At 48.9% G+C, this 27,598-nt stretch overlaps 2 protein-coding genes across 42 annotated transcripts in view; both read right to left on the bottom strand.

Moving 5' to 3' along the window:
- AXIN2 (axin 2) overlaps window positions 1–374 on the bottom strand; it is a 66,630-nt gene extending 66,256 nt beyond the window's left edge. The window contains exon 1 of the mRNA XM_086355800.1: window positions 288–374. The gene's annotated coding sequence lies outside the window, so the exon portion shown is untranslated. The remainder of the gene's footprint in view (window positions 1–287) is intronic.
- The window catches only part of CEP112 (centrosomal protein 112), a 315,095-nt gene continuing 287,676 nt past the window's right edge, over window positions 180–27,598 (bottom strand). For all 41 annotated transcript variants that reach the window (XR_015146986.1, XR_015146978.1, XR_015146981.1 and 38 more), the window contains 3 exons: window positions 4,561–4,662; window positions 1,385–1,449; window positions 180–372 (listed from right to left, as the gene is read on the bottom strand). Coding sequence is in view for 34 of the 41 variants with exons in the window: in XM_086355752.1 (XP_086211878.1) it covers window positions 369–372; window positions 1,385–1,449; window positions 4,561–4,662 (171 nt within the window). In the remaining 7 variants the exon portion in view is untranslated. The remainder of the gene's footprint in view (window positions 373–1,384; window positions 1,450–4,560; window positions 4,663–27,598) is intronic.

Below are 27,598 nucleotides of genomic sequence, written 5' to 3'. Positions count from 1 at the left end.
CAAACGTGATCTGGAGCAGTGGCAACTGGTAAATTCTATGCAAAGGCATCCATGAGGCATTGCGACGGTTCATTTCTTTCTCCCAAACCAGCAGTTCTCAGGACGCACTCAAATGCACACAAATATGGAAAGTGGAAACAAAGGAACATTAAAAAAAAATAGGCAGACACACAAAAGCAGCCATTGCCGTATGAGTGACGGACGTTTTTATGATCTTAATTACATTTAAGTATCAAAAAATGCCACTGGTCTCACAGTTTACTGAAATAATATCCGAATCTTCAAACCTGCTGGAAGAAATCTGTGGTGCAGCTGGGACGGCTGGATCCACCGCCCTCTCCAGGGTGACGCGGGGGGCCTCCACACGGTCACCTGAAAGGCAGACCCCAGAGTTAAGGCTTTCTTGGCGTCCCGGCCCATCCGAAGTCACATATGCTCTAATTCAGGAGGAGCTGGATGTGGGGTGGGAGGGCTGCTTCATGTCAAAACCAGTGTTGATGTTGTTCATCGTCAACACCCAGAAGGGATCAAGTCCTCTCTATACCAAGGAACAGAAGCTTTTGAAAAGTGAACGAGTCACGAAGTTTTCACTTTTTAAAAAACGATTGAAGTCTAGCTGATTTACAATACTGTTTCAGCTGTATAGCACACTGATCTAGGGGTGTGTGTGTGTGCGCCTCTTCCCCTATGAGAATATGCGATCCTCTCCCCTTAGAGGCTGTGGCGAGACACTGAACACAGTCCCCTGTGTGGCACAGTAGGCCTCTGTCGTTTACTGGAGTCGTGTATGGCAGCATCTCCGGAGTTTTTACTTTTAATTCAATGCCAAATGGCTCAGCTTTTCATTGAACAGGGGGAGGGCTGTTGGGGCAGGTAAATGCAACCCAGGTCAGCGACATCTCGAGAACCTTTGACCAGAATGGTCTCCTGCGTCCCTGAAACGGGGGCCTGGGGTCACCAGGGTCCTGGCCAGCACGGTGACGTCACTGAGCCTTTATCTCTGGGACCTGGAGCTCCTGTGTCCACGCTGAGTTCAAGGGACATGGGCCCTGAAGCGGTGGGCGACCAGGACCGCGTTCAGCCCACCATCTCAGGAGGGAGAACTGCTCCTTAAGCTGCAGCTGGGCTTGCGGAGCACATCCCGTCCTGACCCCGCCGCAGCCCAGGCCCGTCAGGGGCCACTGACCCTCGCTGATAGCGCTGATGGAGCATGAAGATGATGCTGCGGTGGGGGGAGGGCTCCTCCAGTACACGCTCTTCACTAAAAATTGGTCTTTCTCTAACACTGGTAAGTTTGTGCCTTTTAATGAAGACTCTAGCTCCCGGGCAGGAGCCTCCCTGGTGAAACGCACTGACTGGTCAGGAGACCCGCGGGCGGCCGTACCTTCTGCTTTGGTAGGCGGTCAGCTCATCCTGTAGGACAGACGCCCGCTTCTGCAGGAAGTTAACCTGGAAAAGAGGCCCTGGGTGAGAGGAGGCGCGGGGGGTTTCCTCAGCGACACGGGAGGGTTGCTGACCCCTGGGTGAAACACAGGCCCCTGGGAACCTGATGCTGTGGCTCCACATTTGACCACATCCACCTCCTCGCCCCCACCTCCCCCCCGGAAGCCATCAGAGGCTGCAGAGATGAGGGGGCCGGCCCGCCCTGGCGGCTTTGTCTCTGCCTCTTCCATCACCGCTTTCCGCCCCACGTCCTGATCCCTGGCCTTGACACAGGCCTCCTGCACATGGCCCAGTCCTGGGCTCAGGGTCTCGGCCCCTGCCCACCTCGCTGCCTCTACCTGCGAGCTGGTCAGCGGCCTCGCCTCTGTGTTCTCCTGCTCTGTTAGCACTGATCCAGCTGCCTGTACAAAGCCCTTCTGTGTGGGGCGGGTGGTGCTGGAGCACCTGTGTGCCCCCGTCTCCTTTTCAGGGCAGAGACATGGCTGGCACCCCCGGCTGCTGACAGAAGGAACGAGTGAGAGGGAAGCAAACTGCCGCCTGCCGAGACTGCCGTCTGCCCCCGGGGCTGCAGAGGCCGTGCTATGCTGTGCACTGTGCTTGGATCAGGCCAACTTGGGCTCAGTTCCTGGCGTGGCTCCCACGGCTCTAGAAAGTCCTTTTTGCTTCTGACGCTCACCTGTGAACTGGGGTGAACGACAGCCACTTGCCAAGGTCATGAGATGTCATGAAGCGACTGAATCTGGGGCAGGTGCCTAGTACTGAGCTCTAGGCCGGTACTGCCCGTGACCCCTGCCCTGACAGCCCGCCAGTGGAGCCGGGGCGAGGGGCGCGGGGACCTGAGCTGCCCCCAGGCCTGCAGGGCGCGGCCGAGGGGTCCCGAAGCGCAAAGCTCCGGCTCTGCCGCTGCACGATTAAAGCCACCTGCGTCAGGTGGAAGCTCAAAGGCACTGTATGCAAGCGCTCGAGTGGTTTTCTGATGACCGACATCGCTGCTGAACGCAATCAGAGTCGGTGGCTTCCGATCACTTCGGAACTGTGTGCTCTCGTCCCTGGTCTGAACGGAAACCATGGTGATGGTGGCTCCTGAGCCACAGTTACGCAGGAGAGGCCAGCTGGCAAAGCAGAAAGCCTGCCTGCAGGAGCAGCATGTAGGGCTCATCTAGAGGGGTGCACGCCTCCCCCTGGTCGCAAGTCTACCTGTTGCTCTAGCGTGCCCCGGGACAGTTCACGAGGTCCACGGCCGTCCACCTCCCTGCCCCCACCGTGCTTTGGGATTGGAATTCCAACAATTTTCACAAACACGGGCACCGGTGCTTTCAAACCGAATCTCCCCCCTACCCGGCCTGGGACTCTGCTGTGCAGCTGCTGACTCGGGGCCGCATGCAGCTGACAGCCCTCACCTTCTGGGTCAACGTCCAGTTTTAGGAGCTGAAGCGCTTCTGTTACAGTGACTGATACGAATGATAACAGAAGCCCTGCAGGTGGATATCAGATTTCTGTCTTTCTAAAACAACAACTCCTCTGAAGGTGCTACGTCCCACACAGCCGGCCCCAAGGAAGGGCTCCTACGCAGTTAAGGGAGAACCGCACCTGAAGGAGAGCTTTTCACGTAAATAAAGATGAAGGAACCCTCTCTAAGGGCTTCCCCGGTGGCTCAGGGGGAAAGAATCCACCTGTAACACAGGAGACGCGCGTTTGATCCTTGGGTGCGGAAGATCCCCTGGAGGAGGGCAGGGCAACCCACTCCAGTGTTCTTGCCTGGAGAATCCCAGGGACGGGGGAGCCTGGAGGGCTGCCGTCCACGGGGTCGAGGAGTCGGCCACAACTGAGAGACTGAGCGTGCGTGCAGCCCCTTCTAGGTTAGCCCTCTCCCGCCACGTCGGTTTTTGTTGGTAGGCGTGAGTACTCCTTAGCTCCAGAAGTGGGAGCTAACCGTAGCACAAGGATGGATGTAATGGGCTTCTCATTTCAGCTAAGAGGCTTTTACTGAGGGAGCAGAAGAGGCACAGCTGTCATGCGCCACGCATCCGCCCCTCACATGTAAACAGACAATGCGAGTGGCCTTAAACTGGGTTATCGGTTTTCTTTGTAAATACATGTACTGGGCACCTTCTCTGTGGCAGGCACTGTTCTTGGCACAGAAAGCAGAGGATTTTTTCTCTTGCAGAGCTTCTCCAGGAAAAAAAAAGTATGTCTTAAGTGTTTTAGAAATGGGAATATGTGAACTCTTTCTCATACTGAGTTAAAACATTTGATTTTTAAAAAAGTACCCATCTAAAATCTAAAAAATTATGTATCTATAAAATATATACAGCAATTTATAAAACGTGTTTTAGAGAAAACTTATGTAGGAAGTGTTTTGCACTCACACTCAGCCACTAAGTCATATTCGAGTCTTTTCGAGCCCATGGACTGCAGCCCACCAGGCTCCTCTGTCCATGAGATTCTCCAGGCAAGAATGCTGGAGTGGGTTGCCCTGCCCTCCTTCAGGGGACCTTCCCAACCCAGGGATCGAACCTGAGTCTGCTGCACTGGCAGGTGGATTCTTTACCACTGAGCCACAGGGAAGACCAGGAAGTTTTAGTATCAAAACTGAAGTCAATTTTATTTTTTATAAACTACCAAGAATTACATGTTTCAGCAGAAATCTTTAACCAAATTGTTTGAATACCATGTCATTACCCTGCTTTGATCTTAAAATGCATCTTATCTCTAATAATCATATAAAATACATCAGAATAAAAACACTTAGCCCTGTTTTTTACTTCTTCACACATTTACATCGTAAGAAGTTAGCAACGTGCTAAGTGATTGCATTTCAGGCCTGGTACCAAGAATAAAAGGGTGAGTCTGTATTGGAATGTGGATTGTAAATAAAAGAAACCATAACTGAACTTTTCAATTTCAAGGATGCTTTCAAGAAAGTCTTATCAAGCAGAGAGTTCTTAAAATGGTCAGAAAAATTCTAAAACCTCCCCAAAACACAAAACACTTCACCCTGGCACCAGGTTATTCCACGACACTGCACTGATTTCTGGTACCAGTTCAGAAGAAGCTTATTAATTAAAACGTGCAGCCACCTGAGCCTGCAGGACGCTCCTGAATTCTAGGCATTACCTGTGACTTTAGGGAGGAGATGGTGTCTTCAAGTTCTTGTCTTAGAGATGCTGGCATCAACCCTTTAAATTTTGTTTCATACTCTTGTCGTATGTAAGTTATCTAGAGTGAAAAAACAGCAATTTTTTTTAACCACAGAAACGACTGGTTTGAATTTAAGAAATCACAGAAAAATATCATTACAAAGGTAAGTTTGTTACATGAGGTCAGAAGCCAGGCAGCTGGCATGTGATATGGGGCAACGCAGTCACAAACTGAAAAGGTACCCAGTCGTCCTGCAGAGTCTGCGGGAGGCAGTCCCTGCAACAGCATTTTGTTTCGCTAAAATCCTTGTTAGCACAGTTTTCAGCACTAAGTAAGGAAAACACTTGTCCTCTGCTCTCACGATGCACACATGATGCTAATCCTACATCCTCTTCTCATTTGGGGAGTGGATGGTGGTCCTGCTATGCTGTGTGTGAGGATGACCCGTAGTGCGTGGTCAGGCGGCTCAGACACTCCCCCACGCTGTCTCGGCACCTGGGTGCTTGGTACCGTCACGTGATTATGAAGATACAAGGGAAGCAAAACCTGCACAGCCACGTCTCCAAGTGCCCCCGGACACGTGGACCAGGGCGCAGCACCCTCGGCACCACGAGTGTGTCTGATTCACGAGTTTCCCACTGCCTCTAGAATGCATCCAGGTCTTATTCTGCTAACGCGTGGCCACTGGGCTCGTCAAGCTACAAACAGGCACCGAAGGTGGAGGGAAGTCTGCGAGCCTGTGTCTGAGCAGGATGGAGAGGTGTGTCTGTGTGTGGAGGACAGTCTGGGAGCCTGTGTCCGAGCAGGATGGAGAGGCGTGTCTGTGTGTGAGTCTGAGTGCAATTGTCCTTCCTGCTGTCTTTCTCCAGCTCTGTCTATTCCTTTCTCCTAGTCTGAGATGCTGTGGAATTTGAAAATTTGTTGCATGTGTTGTGGGGACTTAGGTGAATATTAAAGCTGAATTGCAGTGTACCCCACAGACGATTCATTGGACACACCTGGGAACAGGCACCTGACTATGAAAGTAAGTGCAGCTGAGTTCAGTTAGACAAGTCAATGGACTTCTTGAGTATGTTAAAACTGCTAGCCTTTAATTCCAACAGTCTCTTACACTAGACTAAATTAAGGAAGAAATGTGCTCTAATAGTTTATTTTACTTCCCACTCAAGTCCTATTGCAAGTGTTCTTGAATGTAAGTTTTTAAATTTTTGGCAAAGTTTTTTGAGGTATGTTATAATCTTGTGATTTATATCCACAGGGAAAAGAAAAAGGATGAAAATGATCTTCCCCACTGATGAAATGTTTGATTCTTCCCACTTTATCTTCTTGGACTTAAGTCCAATAGTAACATCTGTCAACTGACTGAAATGAAAGGCAAACAGCAGGAAAAACACAGGACTTGTAAGTCAGACCTTAGGGGCAGCCTCAGCCGGCCTCACAGGCTACGGGACATTGACTGTTTTTTTCTATCACTCAACGCTGGCTCTGGAATTCTGAGCTACTACTCTTTTTTATTTTACAAAACAATTGTATGTATTTATTTTTGCCTGTGCTGGGTCTTCACTGCCTCGAGGGCATTCCCTAGTTGTGGCGAGCAGGGTCTATTCTCCAGGTGCGGTGTGTGGGCGTCTCATTGACTGGCTTCTCGTTGCTGAGCAGGGGCTCTATGCACACGGGCTCAGCAGGTGAGGCTGCTGGGCTCTAGAGTAGTTCTGACCCACGGGCTTAGTTGCTCTCGTGGTATGCGGGATCTTCCCAGACCAGGGATTGAAGCTGTGTCTCCTCGCCCTGTGTTGGCAGGCAGATTCTCTCCCGCTGAGCTACCAGGGGAGCCCTGGCGGACCGCCTTTAAAATGGCTCACGTTTGCTCTAGTTTCTCTGTCCCTTCTTGTTGGCAGTGTCTGCCCACAACCTGTCCATGTGAAACACATCTTGGCGGTGTATAAAAACGATCCTGTCCAATTTCTGTCTCAGAAAGACAGAGGCATAGCAGTGTATTCTTTAAATGCTTTGGCATTATGAAGAACTATTTGTTTCAAAGAACTGTAATTTGTCTGAACCTTTTCCCTTCTTCTTGGGTAATTTCCCACTTGGTCTATGTTCTAATTTGATTTTTGCTTATTTTCTTTCTCTTTCAATCTAGCAAGGATCTTATGCTAACTCCTTTCTCTTAAAAAAAGTGAAAATTTCATTTCTGAATGGGAGCGACTTTTCTGGATGTTGAGGTGGGGAGTGAGCGCGGCCGCCGTGATTCACTGTTGCTTCCGCAGCACCCTTTGACTAAACCTATCATTTCATCTCACCTCAAGGAGAGCGCGGCAACCCACTCCAGTATTCTTGCCTGGGAAAACCCATGGACAGAGAAGCCTGGTGGGCTACAGTCATGGGGTCTGAAAGAGTCAGAGACAACTGAGTGACTGAAAAACAGCAAAAGGCACCTTTGCCAACCTCTTAACATGGGCTGGAGTCCACAGGAAGCAGAACACACCCAAAGACACACAGCCGGGCTCCTGTGACCAGCACCACACCTGTGCCAGATGAGACAGGAAATGGGGGCCAGAGGGCAGTCCACCTTCAGGCTTTTAAGACAGGCTGGGGTTCTGGTGGCTTCCCTGGTGGTCCAGTGGTTTGGAATCTGCACTTTCACTGCTGAGGGTTTGATCCCTGGTAGGGGAACTAAGGTCCTGAATGCAAAAGTAAGAAGTCAAGAAACACCTGGAGTAACAGGCAAATTTGGCCTTGGAGTACAGAATGAAGCAGGGCAAAGACTAATAGTTTTGCCAAGAAAATGCACTGGTCATAACAAACACCCTCTTCCAACAACACAAGAGAAGACTCTACACATGGACATCACCAGATGGTCAACACCGAAATCAGATTGATTATATTCTTTGTAGCCAAAGATGGAGAAGCTCTATACATTCAGGAAAAACAAGACCAGGAGCTGACTGTGGCTCAGATCATGAACTCCTTATTGCCAAATGCAGACTTAAATTGAAGAAAGGAGGGAAAACCACTAGACCATTCAGGTATGACCTAAATCAAATCCCTTATGATTATACAGTGGAAGTGAGAAATAGATTTAAGGGCCTACATCTGATAGATAGAGTGCCTGATGAACTATGGACGGACATTCGTGACATTGTATAGGAGTCAGGGATCAAGACCATCCCCATGAAAAAGAAATGCAAAAGAGCAAAATGGCTGTCTGGGGAGGACTTACAAATAGCTGTGAAAAGAAGAGAAGCAAAAAGCAAAGGAGAAAAGGAAAGATATAAGCATCTGAATGCAGAGTTCCAAAGAATAGCAAGGAGAGATAAGAAAGCCTTCCTCAGCGATCACTGCAAAGAAATAGAGGAAAACAACAGAATGGGAAAGATTAGAGATCTCTTCAAGAAAATCAGAGATACCAAAGGAACATTTCATACAAAGATGGGCTCGATAAAGGACAGAAATGGTATGGACCTAACAGAAGCAGAAGATATTAAGAGGTAGCAAGAATACACAGAAGAACTGTACAAAAAAGATCTTCATGACCCAGATAATCATATGGTGTGATCACTGACCTAGAGCCAGACATCCTGGAATGTGAAGTCAAGTGGGCCTTAGAAAGCATCACTATGAACAAAGTTGGTGGAGGTGATGGAATTCCAGTTGAGCTATTTCAAATCCTGAAAGATGATGCTGTGAAAGTGCTGCACTCAATATGCCAGCACATTTGGAAAACTCAGCAGTGGCCACAGGACTGGAAAAGGTCAGTTTTCATTCCAATCCCAAAGAAAGGCAATGCCAAAGAATGCTCAAACTACCACACAATTGCACGCATCTCACATGCTAGTAAAGTAATGCTCAAAATTCTTCAAGCCAGGCTTCAGCAATATGTGAAACGTGAACTTCCTGATGTTCGAGCTGGTTTTAGAAAAGGCAGAGGAACCAGAGATCAAATTGCCAACATTCGCTGGATCATGGAAAAAGCAAGAGAGTTCCAGAAAAACACCTATTTCTGCTTTATTGACTATGCCAAAGCCTTTGACTGTCACAATAAACTGTGGAAAATTCTGAAAGAGATGGGAATACCAGACCACCTGACCTGCCTCTTGAGAAATCTGTATGCAGGTCAGGAAGCAACAGTTAGAACTGGACATAGAACAACAGACTGGTTCCAAATAGGAAACGGAGTTCATCAAGGCTGTATATTGTCACCCTGTGTATTTAACTTATATGCAGAGTACATCATGAGAAACGCTGGGCTGGAAGAAGCACAAGCTGGAATCAAGATTGCCGGGAGAAATATCAATAACCTCAGATATGCAGATGACACCACCCTTACGGCAGAAAGTGAAGAGGAACTAAAAAGCCTCTTGATGAAAGTGAAAGTGGAGAGTGAAAAAGTTGGCTTAAAGCTCAACATTCAGAAAACGAAGATCATGGCATCTGGTCCCATCACTTCATGGGAAATAGATGGGGATCCAGTGGAAACATTGTCAGACTGTATTTTTCTGGGCTCAAAAATCACTGCAGATGGTGACTGCAGCCATGATATTAAAAGACACTTACTCCTTGGAAGGAAAGTTATGGCCAACCTAGATAGCATATTCAAAAGCAGAGACATTACTTTGCCGACAAAGGTTCGTCTAGTCAAGGCTATGGTTTTTCCTGTGGTCATGTATGGATGTGAGAGTTGGACTGTGAAGAAGGCTGAGGGCCAAAGAATTGATGCTTTTGAACTGTGGTGTTGGAGAAGACTCTTGAGAGTCCCTTGGACTGCAAGGAGATCCAACCAATCCATTCTGAAGGAGATCAGCCCTGAGATTTCTTTGGAAGGAATGATGCTAAAGCTGAAACTCCAGTACTTAGGCCACCTCATGTGAAGAGTTGACTCATTGGAAAAAACTCTGATGCTGGGAGGGATTGGGGGCAGGAGGAGAAGGGGATGACAGAGGATGAGATGGCTGGATGGCATCACTGACTCGATGGACGTGAATCTGGGTGGACTCTGGGAGTTGGTGATGGACAGGGAAGCCTGGCGTGCTGCGATTCATGGGGTCGAAAAGAGTCGGAAAAGACTGAGCGACTGAACTGAACTGAACTGTGGCAAAAAAAAAAAAAAAAAAATAGAGGCTGCAGTTTCTGTTTTTACAGATTGGATAAATCAGTACCTTGGCTTGGTCCATTTGGACAGACGTGAGAGTAGAATTTCTGTTAGGAACAGTCTGGTTAAACTCCCTTTAAAAGCCTTGCGTGTGCTGCTCCTGGCTCAGACAAAACCCACACGACCCTAAGACTCAGCACAGAAAGAGGAGCTCGTGTGCTGGTCGATGAGGAAGGAGACGCCTTGTCTTCCTCATCGTTATTCTCACCAGTGTGCTTCTCCACGAATGTCTCTGCGCATTCTTCATAAAACTGTTGCCCACATCTTCTTTAAAACACACCAAGCCAACAAAGGTCAAATCAAGAGCAGGAAGATTTTGTTTGTATTAAAAATGTACTGAGATCTAGAAACATATTCAGATGACGTCTGAGAAGAACTCACTGTGGAGAGTAAAAACGACAAAGAAGAAAGCTGTCTACCAGTGCTGGGGGCAGCGGGCTGCTCCATCCTTGGCGGCACAGTCTTTTTCTTGACTTCAGTGATGGAGGAACATCACTCTCTAAAATTAGAAATAAAGACCCTGAACGCTGTGTGTGATGAGATGACTGACAGGGCTTCACATGGCCCTTCTGCCTGTTCATTGGTCCTTACAGTACAACATACTATGGTGAAAACTTCACTACCTTATCTATATGTGAAGACAAACAGCAGGGTCTTCTCTTCCTCGGACGGAGTTCTGAGGTGCGTGCTTGCTTTATTTGCGACCATCGGTGGCTGCTCTCAGGAGCGTCTCTCTGGGCAGCTCGAGTGGTGCCTGAGACTTCCGGGCAGTTCCCTCCCTGCCCTGTATCTTGCCCATGAATTTAACACTGACCTTGGGCTTCTCTGCTAGCTCAGTGGTAAACAGTCCACCTGCAATGCAAGAGAGCCTGGTTTGATTCATGGGTTGGGAAGATCCCCTGGAGAAGGGATAGGCTACCCACTCCAATATTCTTGGGCTCCCCTTGTGGCTAAGCTGGTAAACAATCCACCTGCAACGCGAGAGACCTGGGTTTGATCCCTGGGTTGGGAAGATTCCCCTGGAGAAGGGAAAGGCTACCCACTCCAGTCTTCTGACTTGGAGAATTCCATGGACTGTATAGAACATGGGGTTGCAAAGAGTTGGACATGACTGAGTGACTTTCACTTTCACTTTGGCAGCAACAAGTCTGAGATTTTAGAATAAAGAAACTATTTTACCCTGCATTACAGAATGCTTTCCCCACCCCCAACTTTGAGAAAATCTTTCCATAATGCCTCCTTGATTTCAGTGACTTCTGTTGCCACATCACAGGCTTTTCCATGCCTGCTCTGCTGGCCCCTGGCCCTCTGGCTCCCTGGCAAGCCGGGCCCTCCCCCACTGCTGGGACAATAGGTAAGGACAGGAAGGACCTGGGGTCTGAGGCCCAGAATGTGGAAGCAGCTGGATTTTTCTCCCGAGCTCAGCCCTGTCTTCAGACCTCGGGACCTGGGAGGGGCCAGCTTCATTAACCCCATTTGGGCGGCCTGGCATTGCCCACTGTTCGAAGTCCAGCCAGGATGGAGTGCGGGCTGTGACACAGGAGCTGCTGGGACAGGCGCTTCCTCTTCTGTGGTTTGAGCCTGGAAGTGCAGGCCAGGAGCTGCTCGCGGTTGTTCCGCAACCACGAGGAAGAGAACTTGCCGAGAACGGAGCCAACAATAAGGAAACAGCCTCAAAACGGAGTGCGAGCCCCTGGCTTCTGGTCACATAACTTGAGTAATTGGATTAGGCCTCCCTTGAAGCCAGCGCTGCATCTCAGTTACACGGAACAAAACATTCTCATTGTTTAAACCAGTATGAGTTTCAAGCAGCTATTTCTACTGGATTACGTGAAAACTGCCAGGGCCTGGACTGTGCGCCTGATGACGAGCTAGCCCGGCCGCCCAGCAGGGGACAAGGATGCCCAGTGACGATGTGGTGCCGGCTGATGGCCCGGGGGGCTCAGCCTGACCGAGCCGCCGCCATCGCCAGCCTCCTTGCCCACCTAGTGTCCCTGCTCCCAGTAAGGGGGAGTGCTCCCCCATCTCTCTCGCTGATTCAGCCAGACTGGACGCTCTCATTCCACCGGTCCTCTGGGCCAGACTCCAGCTCCGGGCACCCGCTGCAGCCTGCTTTCTTCACCAGAGGCTGCAGAGAGTAAACAACAACAACACCACCACACACACACACACACACACACACACACACACAGTCTTGATGGGGTCAGCTACAAATTCGCACTGTGGCCTCGGCAGCCCCGCTCTGCTCCTGGCTTCTGTGGGCACCGTCGGGGCCTTGCCCACACGCCTTCACTGATGAGAGACTGTCGTGCCCAGCAGCCCACTCGCTGGTGGATGGCCAGCGGCCTGCCCGGGACCCGCCTGGCGGAGATGTGCACAGAAAATGCCCCTGGTTCACGGAGCTCAAGTGGAGGGCTGAGTAGTCTCTGTGGCTCCTGCTGCTGCAAGCAAGGTACCAACTGACGAAGAGCCGCGACTGAAGGGCGGGTCCTCTCGCAGCAAGCCGTGCCCGATCTCCCCAAACCACCAACTGGTTTCGTGAGAGAAATTCCAGTGGTCGCCTCTGTTTTCACGCTAAAGCACTTGTAACAAACACTGCGAGCTCCCAGCGATGAAGGGAGGCGCACTCACTCCTGAGCTCTCCCGAATGAGCAGTTCGGAGGCCAGCCCCAGGCTCTCGTTCCTCTGCACTCCCTCCCCTCATCACAGACTTCACGTGAACCAAGCACAGCCAGTAATTCCTTCTTTGGATCCTCAGGGTATTCTTTAAGAACGGTCACCCGGTCTGAGGGGAATGTCACGTGGAGTCAGAGGAGTGTCTGGGAAATACTTCCCATCTGGTCTTGCACCGCTGGCCCGGAAGCACCCAGAGCGCATGGCTGGTTCCGGGCACCTGTGGCACGCAGGGCGGGCTGGGCTGCAGCCTCGGGGGGAACCCACGCCCGGCGCTGCCTCTAGGAATGAGACGCTGGAGTCACTTCTTTATACCGGTGTCATGACCTCTATAATACTTCTTAAGTGGAGGACAAAGACGGGCCCACTGAGCCTTAACCGTGATTTAAATCCAACCTGACAGAACTGAAGCCCAGAAGTCCAGGAGGCAAGTGGCTGAACAAGCTTAGGAGAACGTCCAGGGAGCCAAGTGGAGAAGCCCAGGGAACTGCAGAGTGGCCACAGTTTCAGGGCAACGGGTGGGGGAATAAAGCAGTATTTTCTGAGTTGGTATCTGTTATAGGATTGACTAAAACTGTGACTAAAATCACTGAGGATTTGGGTGGTCATTAATTCTAGGAACAGTTCAGTTCAGTCGCTCAGTCATATCCAACTCTTTGCAATCCTATGGACCGCAGCATGCCAGGCTTTCCTGTCCATCATCAACTCCCGGAGTTTACTCAAACTCATGTCCATTGAGTCGGTGTTGCCATCCAACCATCTCATCCTCTGTCATCCCCTTCTCCTCCTGCCCTCACTCCTTCCCAGCATCAGGGTCTTTTCCAATGAGTAGGTTCTTTGAATCAGGTGGCCAAAGTATTGGAGTTTCAGCTTCAGCATCAGTCCTTCCAATGCATATTCAGGACTGATTTCCTTTAGGATTGACTAGTTTGATCTCCTTGCGGTCCAAGGGACTCTCAAGACTCTTCTCCAACACCACAGTTCAAAAGCATCAATTCTTTGGCACTCAGCCTTCATTATGGTCTAACTCTCACATCCATACATGACTACTGGAAAAACCATAGCTTTGACTAGACGGACCTTTGTTGGCAAAGTCATGTCTCTGCTTTGCAACGTGCTGTCTACGTTGGTCATAGCTTTTCTTCTAAGGAGCAAGCATCTTTTAATTTCATGGCTGCAGTCACCATCTGCAGTGATTTGGAGCCCAAGAAAATAAAGTCTGTCACTGTTTCCACTGTTTCCCCATCTGTTTGCCATGAAGTGATGGGACCGGATGCCATGATCTTAGTTTTTTGAATGTTGAGTTTTAAGCCAGCTTTTTCACCCTCCTCTTTCACTTTCATTAAGAGCCTCTTTAGCTCCTCTTTGCTTTCTGCCATAAGGGTGGTGTTGCCTGCATATCTGAGGTTATTGATATTTAAGGTCTGTGTTAAATTTCATCCATCCAAACAACATGGAAAGGGGATGAAGATGAGCTCTGATATGTGAACACTGAGGATAAACCTGCAGAACCTCGAAGATGGAGGCAGCATCAGAGGCCACGCGGCCGGGCCCTCCAGGGTCTCCCTCCGCCTGGGAAGGTCTGCCCGGCAGCTCCCTGCCCTTCAGACGGGGCCCTGCACCCAGGACACTTAGGGACGTCACTGCATTTCAATAAAATAAAAGTTGGTGACGAGCCCATTTAGGAAATTTTATTTTTGATTAGTAAACAGTTCTCACATGGGGCCTTGCTCTTGACCGGCTGGGGCCTCCAGGTGTGTGGAGTGTCCAACACGCACAGTAAGTGCGACTCTAGGTCTGGAACCTCCTGCCCACACCCAGGGGCCCTTGTCACCCCAGGGACTTGTATTTCAGCAGTTTTCTTCTCATAACTCCGATCCCCAACCTGGAAAACCCTCAGTTTGTAGTTAAGCAATCAGAGTCCATATAATGCATAACCACGAAGGCAAAGAAAACCCTAAAACTGCCCAACTGCATGTAGCTTTTGGGGAGCAGCATTCCTGGGATTTCAGAGGCGACAAGGAATCAAGCGCCTCCGACAGCGCCAGTCAGACCCAGGGCCCCGCCTCGTGGGCGGGCCGGCGGGGCGTCTTCCGCTCTGCTGCTGCTGGAATGACACTCGTCCCCCTGCTTGGGGTCCAGCCCTGCGGGTCCACAGGGGACAGGCTGGCGCTCGGCTGAGGACAGGCGTGGAGGCTCCCCCGGCTGCCCGCCAGCACGTGCGGGACCCAAGGGAGTGACGGTGCTGGGTCACGCGTGGGAGAGGCTCCCCGCGTGTGTGTACGTGTGTGTGTGTGTGTGTATATGCCGGCATGCGTGTAGATGCACGTGTGTGTGTGTTCCTAGCACGTTACACCCTCTGCCCTCATGGGCATCTCCGTCCAGCGGGAAGGACAGGCACGCACACAGGTAATTATAATGAAGGTGTGGGTCTAAACCCCACAGATTTTGTCACAGGAAGCAGAAACTCTCAGGAACCCGAAAGGGAGCCTGACGCTGTGGGTGGGAATGTAAACTCAAGCAGCTTCTGTGGAGGAGAGAGTGGAGGCTCCTCAGAAAACTGAAAATAGAGCCACCATGTGACCCTGAACCCCCCTCCTGGGCATATATCCAGGGAAAACCATCCTTGGAAAAGACACACGCACCCCAGTGTTCACAGGGGCACTATTTACAGTGGCCAAGACACGGAAGCAGCCTCAGCGTCCACCGACAGACGACCGGATACGGAAGATGTGGTGCAGACACGCGGTGGACTATTACTCAGCCATAAAAAAGAATGAAACCAGGAATAATAAATTGCTCTGGTTGGGGTGGATATATACAAACACGTGTCAGTATGTCTCTGAACAACAGGGACAACTGTTTAGAGAACATAAAGGGAAAATGCACAAAAGGCAAAACATGCCATGATATATTTGGGAATAAATCTAATAAGAAATGTACACTGTCCATAGAAGAAAACATTTCAATTGTACTGAAGATCAGAAGGAGACCTAATGAAATACAAACATTAATTAATAATTAATGCAAAGGCATTAATTCTTCGAAGACTGATTGGTGAAGTGCAGTAAGAGCAATTCTAACCAAACCCTCGGTGAGATTTTAAACCACGGAAGCTATTCTGAGACCCGTGTGAAAGTACTAATGCTCAAGAATAAGTAAGACAATCCTAAAACAATGACAAGAGAAGACGCTCCCTACAGATAACACAACCTGCTATGCACTAGCCCTTGTGAGGGAATTACATGTAGTAACTGACTGGTGGTGGCACCCCACTCCAGTACTCTTGCCTGGAAAATTCCATGGACGGAGGAGCCTGGTGGGCTGCAGTCCATGCGGTCGGGAAGAGTTGGACAAGACTGAGCGCCTTCACTTTCACTTTTCATTTTTATGCATTGGAGAAGGAAATGACAACCCACTCCAGTGTTCTTGCCTAGAGAATCCTAGGGACGGGGGAGCCTGGTGGGCTGCCGTCTCTGGGGTCACACAGAGTTGAACACGACTGAAGCGATTTAGCAGCAGCAACTGACAATCTTCTCAACAATTTTGTGAGGTGGGTGTAATTATTAACCCACTTTCAAGACAGGGAAACCTAGGCAAAAAAAGTAAGCTGATCTGTTCAAAGTGGAAGTGGCAGAGCTGGGATTTGAACCCCGGCCCTGGGGCTCCGGAGTCCACGCCTCCGAGCACCATACCCTGTGACTCATCTTGGCACAGGACGCTGATGGTCAGGAAAGAATGCAAAGTCCCAAGCAGATTCACATACAAATGGAAAATCTGACTGTTGACAAAGCAGCATTTCCAGTAAATAGGGGGAGAATATCTCAGTCCATAAATGGTTCCAATAACTGGGTATATTTTTGGAAATACATTAAGATCCCTGTACCGGTTGTAGGGTTGCTGTAACAAACGACCACAACCAGAGCAGCTCAAACAGCACAAGCCCACCACCTCCCAGTTCCAGGGGAGGGCTGGGGCTCCCGGCCCCTCTGCTCTGGTCTCGTGCGGCAGAAGGTGAGGGCCAGACTCTCACCTGGAGGCGCTCTTTGAGGTTGTGGACAGAGTTCAGTTCCCCACAGAGCGACGCCCCCCGCCCTGCTGGGTGTCACCTGGGCCCTCCCCCGGGCCCTGCACCTCTCTGAGGCTCTCTGGCCCCACCTCGGTCACTGCCTTCTGCCTCCAGCCAGAGGGCCCTCTGCCCCTGATGCAGCCCCGTGCTTACACTGAGCTCACTGCCTGCTTGATCTGAGATACCGCCCCTGCTTCACGCTCACCAATTCTTCACTTCAGCTGCCTTGGCAGACTCTCTTCTGCCATGTGATGTATATATTCACAAAGTCTACAGATGAGAGAATGGGCCTCTCCTTGGGGGAACATTCTATTATAATCCTCATACCATATGGTATATTTCTATAAATTTGAGGTGGATTAAAGAGTCAAAATGCATAAAACAAAACTCTCATTAGTGATGGAAGAAAATAAAAGAGAATACGCTTTATAACCCTGGGGGAGGGGGGGCCTTCCTAAGCAAGCTTAGAAATCATAAAGGAGAAAAACAGAGGATCATGTTCTCAAAAATTAACATATTGGATAAAGAGATTAAAGGTAAGCAACTAGGAGAAAGCACTTGCAACATATTTAACAAATCGTTAATAGAGTTCATATGAAAATGAATTTCTACAGATCAAATTAGAAAATCAAGTCAATAGAAGAGATTAGCAATAATGTGATCGAGTAATTCACAGCAATGTAAATGCAGATGGCCCCTGACTGATGATGGAACGACTCCCCATTTTCTGTTTTACAGAGGTGTGAAGGTGATACACTTTCAGTGGAAACCACACTTTGGATTGTGGTCTTTTCCAGGGCTAGTGATATAACCCTGTGGCAATGCTGGGCAGCGGCTCCGGGTCAGTCAGTGACCACAAGGGCAAACAGCCAGCATTCTTATAACCTTTGTGTCCCGACAAACCATTCTGAAAGAACTTCACTTTCAGGGCAGCATTCAATAAACTGCATGAGATATTCAACACTATTATAAACTAGGCTTTGTGTTAGATGATTTTACCCAACTCTAGGCTAATAGAAGTGGCTTCGGTATATTAGATGAATTTTCAGCTTGTAGCGTTGTCAACTTCAATTGGTTCATCAGGGTGCAACCTCATCATAAGTCAAGGGAGCTCTGTGGTGGATTTCCGCTTCTAGTAATGACTCTCTACCAAGTCTGCTTCAAGCTATCAGGGAACCAGGAGGGCAGGGAAGGGTTATGGGGCCAACCCGGAGAGGAGAGAAATGCAGAGAACTGAGGAGTCTGGCTTTGGGGACATTTGAACAGGGGCCTCTGCCTATTCTAGGTTGGCCGGTCAGAGCTTGAGAAGCTGAGTAGATCTTTCAACAGCCTCACAAAGAAGCCAGGGAGACATAAACCACATCCAGGGCTCACTGCAGGGGAGTGCTCGGTAAGACCCATGCTTCTGGGTGGAGCCCCTTGGGCTACACCCTAGGAGTGGGAGTGAGCTGGCCACAGACCATCCCTCCCCAGATGGAGGCCCACCTAAATGGACTATGGCTGTTCAAGATGGCAAGGGCACCACCTGCCTATCGAGAAGCAAATGTAAATTCTTTCCAGAGGAAATGACCATCATCTTAAGACTCCAATTATTCCTATCAAGTTCCATATAAAATATCTGGCACACGATCAAAAATAGTCAGGCTCATGAGAAACCAAGACCATGTGACCAGAAGCTGAGTGAAACAAATGCAGCGAAATGATAACCACGTGAATCCGTGTAACGTTATCAGACCCAGACTTTAAGAGAACCAAAATAGACACGTTCAACAAAGTTAGGGCAAGAGCGGTGAACTTCAGCACAGAATAGCAAAGTAAACAAGGATCTAAGTAGAAACTCCAGCTCTGGAATATTCAACACTTAAAATTAAGAGCGAGTGTAACAGCAGGTGAGACACAGCTAAGGAGAGACTCAGTGAAGAAGAAGCTAGATTAAAAAAAATAAGCAGAATCAATATAGAACATAGGAAACACAGTTAGAAGGTCAGGAGTATACCTATTTATATGTATATATAAAATTATAGCCTCAAACAGAGAAGAGAAAACGAGGCAGAAGTTAAAACAGAAATTCTGATACCACAGCCATTAAGCAAAGTACATCCATAAATAACTGAAAATCTTCCAACAAAAAAAGTCTTTAGGCCCAGATAGCTTAATCTACCAAACAAACATTTTCAGGATGAAATAATTATCAGTATTACACAAATTCTTCCAGAAAACAGATAAAGAGGGAACACTCCAGTTTGTCTTATGAGACCAGCAAACTTTGACACCGAAATCTAATAAGATCATCACAATAAAAGAAAATTGTAGGATAATGTCATTCATAAGCATAGATGTAAAAATTCTGAACAAAATATTAGTGAACCAAAATCCAGCAAAAGGTAAAAAGGAATAAGTCTTCATGATCAAATGAGGCTTATTCTAGAAGTGCAACATGGATTTAACATTAGAAAAATCTATGAAGTCCACTGCATTAGTAGAATAAAGGACAAAATTCATATAATTATCTCAAAAGATGGAAGGGAGGTATTTAAGAAACATCCATTTATAATTTTAAGAAGAAAAGAGACTTTTGGTAAGAATAGAAAGAAATTCCCTAAATGTGATAAAGGAAGTCTATGCAAAAAGTCAATTGTCTTTCTCAGCACCAGCAACTGAGAAAATGAAATTTTAAAAATAACGTCATTTAAAATAGCATCATAACACGTCAAATTGCTATTAGTGTTGTTTAGTTGCTGAGTCATGTCTGACTTTTTTTGACCCCCTGGACTGTAGCCTGTCAGGCTTCTCTGTCCATGGGATTCTCCAGGCAAGAGTGCTGGAGTGGGTTGCCATTTCCTCCTCCAGGGGATCTTTCCAACTCAGGGATTGAACCCGAGTCTCCTGCATTGCAGGCAGATTCTTTACTGTCTGAGCCACCAGGGAAGCCCAATTCTGTATAGAAATCCAAAAGGTGATTTACAAGGAAAGTATGTTCAAGTGGTCTTTTAAACTTCTGAATTTTTCCCCTGTATTAAAAAAAAAAAACACCCTTCCTTCTTTATTCCTAACATAGACTGACATACATCTCACATCTCTGAAATACTTCTGCTCTGTCATTCGCTCGACAACAATTTCAATTGCTTCTACCTCAAAACAGCCCTTCCTCAACAGGAAAAGGAGATCTTTTCTGGCTGGACCACAGTAGAAAAGGAATTGCAAGTAAGGCTTATACTATTTGACACTCTTTTCTGAATGTGACGAGCACAATAAACAGTCATCAAACACTTATCTCTCCTGACCATGCTGACTCACTCTCTCTTACCATCCCTGTGTTTTATCTCTGCTTTTTCTTCCTCATTTCCATGAATTCAGGGCTTAGTAACTGCCAGTGAAGTATGCCTTGACAGGATAGGGCCCAGGAACCCAGCCTTCTTACTTTCCTGGGAGACGATACTGCATCCCCCAGGGTAACGCTTGATCACTGTCCTTGTCCACCAATTCTATACGGTGGGACACAGCCGAAGTTGGTCTTTAGCTTTTGTTCCTCCTTTTTTGAGAGACCCTTAGACAGCAAGATGAAACCAGTGAATCCTAAAGGAAATCAACCCTGAATATTCATTGGAAGGACTGAAGCTGAAGCTCCAATACTTTGGCCACCTGATGCAAAGAGCCGACTCACTGGAAAAGACCCTGATGCTGAGAAAGATTGAAGGCAGGAGGAGAAGGGGGTGACAGAGGATGAGATGGTTAGATGGCATCTGTGACTCAATGGACATGAGTTTGAGCAAGCTCCGGGAGATAGTGAAGGGCAGGGAAGCCTGGTGTGCTGCAGTTCATGGGGTCACAAAGAGTCGGACACGACTGAGTGATTGAAAAAGAACAACAATTATTTACTCATTTGGATCCATTATTTTTGGATTTTAAAAACTAATTTTAAAAAAGACTAAAATTAAAGACAAAACTACCTTAAAAAAAAAGAAATCAAACCAAAAGAAGTGAGAACGTGTGATCACATCCCTTCCCCACAGGTGGCAGGGAGCGAGACCCAGCCCCGGGCGCTCAGCGTGGCTTTGAACCTGGCAGCCCAGGTCAGAGTTTAGAGCCGTGTGTCCCGCGGCTGGACCCCAGCTTCATCCCCCGTCCACGTTTGATGACCAGCAGCCACTTCAGCAGCGCAGAGGATGCTTTCCAGAGCAGCTGCAGTGATGCAGGGGGCGCTGTGCTGGCACTTGGCTTTGGGACGTCCGCGGAGCAGGAGATTGAAACCACACAGCGGAGCACACAGGGACCTGCCTCCCACCCTCAAGTGAAGGCCGACACGGAGGGACTCTCAGGAGAGCAGTGATGGAGCGCAGAGCCCACTCACCCACCAGAGACGCTCTGAGCTGCCACGGAAACGGCTCTGTGGTCGCTGTGCGTGGCTTCTGGTGGTGGTTTTGGGTGCAAGTGGGCTGACTTGCTTTGCCATGGAAATCTCCCAGAATAACGATTTATAAGGCATGGTTTGATGAAATGCACGCTTCAAGTCTTTTTCAGAAAACAGGGACAAGAATTCAAACTCTCATTGAGAATAAGATGTGGCCAAAGTTAAATGTGGTTCTCTCTCTCATAACAGCTTAACATTTTACAGCAACATGTCATACCAGCTGTCTTGGGAACAAAGGAATCAGCCTGAATTTTGTAAATAAACTGTGGTTATTAAAGCTACTTGAAAGAAGCCAGAGTAATAACCATTAAACATGAAAAGTCAGTAAAAGTCTTTGAATGGTATTTCTGTTGCAATTATTATTCCCATTTTAATAATGTGCTTAGGGATAAAACACAGTTTTGAGCTGTTGGGACTTCTGAATAGATTGCACTGCAGATCTGTTAGCCCATAGCAGCCAAGACTGTGAAGTTTTAAAATCCATTATGGAAAATGGAAATTAAAGGCTTGGAAATCTGTAAAAGACAGAGCTGGTCTTCCTCATGACGACTGCCATGATTCTGGCCTAACTGACCGTCTGTCTGCACCCCATGTCTGTCTGTGAGGCTGCCCGTGACCACAGGCTCGCTGGTGGCCCCTGGCGCTGACGGGGCTTTAAGGCCGGCCAGTGATGGCTTTACCGCGCTGACGCTGGTCCTCCCAATGCTCACCTTCTCCCTCACGGGTCACTGGGCCCCATGGGAGGCCCACACACTCTTCAGGAATAGACGATAATGTGGTAACGGTGTGACGGCAGAAGAAGCTGGATTCAGCTCTTGTCATCTCTCATTTTACCTTCTGCTGCTGGAGGGATCTCTCTAAAGACGCAATCATGAAACACTATGCAGTTAAACAAAAATGTCCTCTGCAGCTGAAAACAGCCTTCTGAGCAGTGACCAAGTCCCCACTCTGAACCCGGGGCGGGCACTGCGTCCCAGCAGAGCACAGAGCAGGCAGACGCGGGCTTGCTGCTGTCACTGCTTCTCAAGGGATGAAATGAGAGTAGCTGACGTCCTGGTCTCTCCTCCTCACCAACGGGACCCTAGCCCAGGAGGCTCCCCACTGCCCCCGGGCACCCGGAACCTGTTCTCCGCAGTCCCCTCATCGTGACCAGTGTCTTTCCTTCTGCGGACGCCTGCCTCACGGGCCCTTCTCCTGGGTGAAGAGTTGTAACCACACATGCTCCATCCACGTTCCCTGGCTCCTGACGTATTTCACACGCATCCTGCCGCAATGTCCACATGGACCCCATGGGAAGGTGTGGCTACTGACCTAGGAGCCTGATATCTGGGCCAGTTAGGGCCTGGACAGGCCACGTGACCCATCGTGACCAGGGTGGACCCTCCCCTGCAGGCCGTGCTCATCCTGAAGCCTCCCCCGGTCCCTCACCATGGGCCTTAAAGGGGGTCTCGGGACCCCCTCTGTCCCCTCCCCAGATGCACGTGATCAGCCGTGAGACTGGCCACTAGACTCGGCAGGTTCCGTCCTGCATGAACTGATGAGTCTCGGCCTTGCCTGCTGCGAGGCTGGGACTCAACTGTGGGCCGTGCCCAGCACTTCACGACACACTCAGGGCAGTCTGCGCACACTCTAGACCGTAGGGCCTGGGCACACCCGAGAGGAGCGGGACCGGCCAGTTGCCGAAACATGCCAGCCAGAGAACCGGCGAGGCCTCTGGGCGGCCTGGGGTCTGAGCTGAGGACCTGGCCACTGGATCTGGAGGCTCTGCCCTGGGGGAGCCTCCCCCACGGTCGGGGAGATGGCGGGCAGGGCCAGGGTGGCAACCTCCCGCCTTGTGCACCTGAGCCTCACAGCCCCTTAGGAGGAAAAGCACATCGTCAAACCCCAGCCTGGAGTCCGCGCCCCATACCGCCTCTGCTCGACTGCACTCGGAACCCCTCGAGGGCGGAGGAGGACCCGCACATCCAGGCCTCTTCTCGGTTCCCGTCGGGGGCCAGCACCTCACACTGCCCAGGAGTGATGCGTGCAGGAAAGAAAGGATGATCCTTTGTGAAAAGCACGGCGTTGCATCTTATTGATCGGATCTCCAAGTACTAGTTCTCACAGATTTATTTAAAAGAATCTTCTGGGAACCTGAGTGATCCAGGTTCACACGTTTGAGGCTGAAAATGCCTGGTTCAGAGCAGGGGCTTCGTTACGCGTATGGCATTGTCTGCATTACGTTTGAGGTCCGAGGCTCATGTGTGTAGTGCCCTGTGGTAAGCAGACCCTGGCTTCGCAGCCTTAAGAACACTAGTAAAATTTTGGACTATTTCTTTTCTTCTGCTATTTTCCATAATTTACTGAATCACTTTGACGAAGGCTTGCAAATCACCCGGTCTCACAGTGAATAATGAGACCCTGTTGTTCCCGAAAAGGAGACTTGGTTTCACACACAGGCTGAGCCTGAGTGACGTCCAGCACAGATCCAGATCACAGTGTGGTCAGTCCGATGGACGATGACACTGGGGTGGGTGGCCCGCCTCCGTCACGGGACGTCACGGGCTTCCCGAGGACTCGGTCTCCTCACACAGTGAGGTCTGCTCGGAGGCCCAGCCTCCCCTCCGCTGCTGGAATTCTAGGATGCTTGCTCAGATCTTATCGGGAACCAGATATTATTAACTCCTGGTGTGGAGAGGAATGACGGTTTTTAAAATCACTTTCCTGTTGTTGTTTTCAGTCACTAAGTCGTGTCCAGCGCTCTGTGACCCCGTGGACCGCAGCACACCAGGAAGCCCTGTCCTTCCCTCTCCCCCGGGGTTTGCTCAAATTCATGTCCATTGAATCGGTGATGCCATCCAACCATCCCATCCTCTGTCGCCCCCTTCCCTTTTGCCTTCAATCTTTCCCAGCATCAGGGTCTTTTCCAACATGTCGGCTCTTTGCATCAGGTGGTCAAAGTACTGGAGCTTCAGCTTCAGCATGGGTTGTTCCAATGAATATCCAGGGCTGATCTCCTTTAGGATGGACTGGTTGGATCTCCTTGCAGTCCAAGGGACTCTCAAGAGTCTTCTCCAACACCACAGTTCAAAAGCATCAATTCTTCGGTGCTCAGCTTTCTTTATGGTCCAACTCTCACATCCATACATGACCACTGGAAAAACCATTTCGACTATACAGACCTTTGTCAGCGAAGTGATGTTTCTGCTTTCTAATATGCTATCTAGATTTGTCATAGCTTTTCTTCCAAGCAGCAAGCATCTTTTAATTCTGTGGCTGCAGTCAATGCCCAAAGCAATCTTGGAGCCCAAGGAAATAAAGTCTGTCACTGCTTCTACTTTTCTCACGTCTATTTGCCATGAAGTGATGGCACCGGATGCCATGATCTTAGTTTTCTGAATGTCGAGTTTTAAGCCAGCTTTTTCACTCTCCTCTTTCACCTTCATCAGAAGCTTTGTAGTTCCTCTTTGCTTTCTGCCGTTAAAGTGGCATCATCTGCATTTCTGAGGCTGTTGCTATTTCTACTGGAAATCTTGATTCCAGCGTGTTACTTCCTTATTTATGCGTTAAAGGAAAGATATGTTTCTGTCCACTCCAGTACTCTTGCCTGGGAAATTCCATAGACAGAGGAGCCTGGCTGGCTACAGTACGTGGGGGTGCAGAGAGTCGGACACAACTTAGCGACTAAACAACAGCAACAACAACCTGTTTCTGTAAGGCTGGCTTAGACAGAAAATCGGTCTTTTCTAGCTACATCGGTGTTATCCTGATGCCACTTAAGGGGCAAATTAACCCTCTGCAGCCACGGGTTCCCGGGCACTCGGGGACCGGCATGCTGAGGGTGAGGAGTTGGAGGAGAGGCCAATGCCGGCAAGGTGGGCGGGGAGCAGCTGAGGTGCCAGCCATCGAGACCGGAGGAGAAGCGGCTTTCTGTGTTTAAGTAAAAACACATCTTTCAGAATGCCTCATTCAGTTTTTTTGTTTTTACAGAATTAAAACACACGAATTTTTCTTAAATGAAAAACAGAAACAGCTTAAATTTTTTTTAAAGCAAGTTAAAAAAAGACGCCCAGGAAATTATCCTTTGTAATTCTGCTAGTTTCAGTTTTGATTCTTTATGCAGCTAGTATCAGGATAATAACATTTGGTTGAAAAGAAAGAAGAAAAATTTCAAGAGGCTGTTCTGCACACATTTTTGTTGATTGGCTGATGTCAGGTTGACTACTGTTATTTTGCAATTGCTTTGACAGATGCAAAATAGAAAATCGCAAACAATTTTGACACTTTAAATACCTTAAATACCCTCAGTGAGCACATACACAATGAGGCCCTGAAGACTGTGGGTTACGACACTTGTGATTGGTTTTGACTGCTGCTATTAGTGCCACGAGAGGAAAGGTCGGATTCAGATAAAACAGAAGTTAAAGCAGATTAAACACAGGTGAACTGAAGGAGCGCCACGATTTGCTCTTCAGTTCTACTGAAACAATTGCTAAGCTACACCCTAGGATCTTGTGGAAAGAACCCAGCATTTCGTGGCTGCAAAGATTATGAAATATTCAGCTTTACCCAGGGGTATTTCCTGACGTTTCTTTGGTAAACTGGAGCCTAATAGAAGATATCAGGAATTAGTATAAGAAACAGTTTAGAAACCTATTGTCACTACAAAGATGAAAGCAACTTTGATGATCAAAAAGAAGTCAATAAAATAAGACTGAAGTGGTTCCTGAACCCTTCCCTATTGTTCATCTGGGATTTCTTAATTTCCCTACTCTCCATCTATTATGGGGTTTTCTGTGTGAAGTCCTGCCATGAATTAGAGTGATGTCAACAGAGTTTTACCTTGAGTCGTATTTTATCACAAATGGGAGGAGGCCCGGTCCTTCAGGGAACATGCTTCCTGCTCTTAAGAAGCTTGTCATCTTCTCCTAGTTCCAGACACACCAGCCGGCCGGGGTGGGGGCCCAGCTAACCTCAGCGACAGTGGGACCTGGGCCATCCCCCCAAGACCACACTGCCTCCTGGGTGGGTTTTCACCTGTGGCCACGCGGGCTCTGCTCTCCGGCCACAGGGAGCTAACCGCCTGTTCCAGCTGTCTGGGGCGGTGGTTCTTCCTCTGCCAGCCTTAATAAACTTTCCCTGTCACTGCCGTGTCGATTTTTAAACTAGAAATGCTGTAACTTAAAAACTGTCATGACAGGAGCAAAAGTTTGGAATTCAGATCAACCAGGGTGTGACCCCACCCATACTATTTTGCAGCTGGGTGACCTTGGGCAAGTCACTGAGCCTCTCGAGCTGCAGTGCATCAGCAGGGAAACGGGAGTGTAATGCTGGCCTTAAATGGTGATTATCAGGATAAATGAACTAAGTCGTGTACTGTTCCTTGTGCAGTGTCTCTCATATTGTAGGCCTTGGGTAAATATAGTTACAACTCATCTTTCATCCTAGGATCATATTTTGTGATCCTATTGCCTGTCCAGCACGGACGCTATACAAGACATATCCTACACAGACACAACACAGATGCCCACGCCACGTCCACAATGCACATATGATGCAGGGTGAGCAGCAGACATGGGGAATGAATTCCGGGAGGTCAAGTCCATTTAGTAAGTATTAATATTACTATGCAGCATCAATCAGATACTCACACCTGCCACTCTCTGCAGTCCCCCACCTGGGTGTCAGGCTCCCCTGCTGGCTCGGTGGCAAAGGATCCACCTGCCAGTGCAGGAGACGAGAGTTCGACTGCAGGGTGGGGAAGATCCCCTGGAGAAGGAAATGGCTACACACTCCAGGATTCTCGCCTGGGAAATCCCATGGACAGAAGAGCCTGAGGATAGTCCATGGGGCAGCAAGGGTCGGACACGACTGCATGCACGACCTGGGGGTCCCATTTGCCAACAACTCCAGAGCTGATGTAAGTCTCTGCATTCGCCTTACGTCAGGGCTACTCTTCACAGAGTCAAGATGACCGCCCTGGCATTCCTGTGCTGAATGGACCATAGGAAACAGCAGCTCATAAGTGTCTGCCGACACCCACAGTGGGTTCTGTCCCACAGGTTGGTGGTCCTGAGAAGGACATCTGCAATGCTGTACGTTAAGGCCGAGGGTGATGCATTTAATAAGTTTCATTAAGACTCGTGATATGTATTGATACTCTGTCGGCTTTTTAATTTAAAATTAGTAAAATTTAAAAGACTTCGACGAAAAAGACCCTTTCATTTGAAAATAAAATAGGTCATTAGCTATTGTCATAGCTGGATCATCGTGGTTATACTAGATTTGTTTCATGAACACAATGGAAGAAAGAAGGAGAAAATTAAAATTCAAGAGAAAGCGTGATTCGTGTCTCTAAGTACGACGGTGTCCCTTTATCCTAACAAGCAGACCCTGTCGGCGACGTCCCCGACACAGGCATCCCCCCCTCCGGGTCCAGGTTGCCCCCTCCCTCCTGTAACTCCATCCTCGCCAGGTGGACCCTGATTGGTCCAGGCCAGTTTGACCCCTCTGTCCTCTCACCAGGGATTGGCTGGTCTCAGCAGAGCATGTGGCCTGTTCTGGCCAATGAGATGAGAAGAGTGGTCTTGCGGGTGGGGGTTGCTCCAGGGAAAGGCGCCCTCACGGCTCAGAACAGGACCCCAGATATGAGCAGCCCCCCTCTGCCTCTGGGTGTCCCCAGGCCTGCTCAGGATGCTGGGAACTGTCGCCGTTGAGCTGGTTTAGGATG

Source organism: Bos grunniens, chromosome 19, assembly GCF_055505025.1.
Source record: "Bos grunniens cultivar Pamir isolate PY7600 chromosome 19, Bosgru_T2T1.0, whole genome shotgun sequence".
In the NCBI taxonomy this organism is placed as follows: Eukaryota; Metazoa; Chordata; class Mammalia; order Artiodactyla; family Bovidae; genus Bos; species Bos grunniens.
The sequence above is the reverse complement of the archived record's forward strand: the minus strand, read 5'-3'. Positions and strand labels throughout refer to the sequence as shown.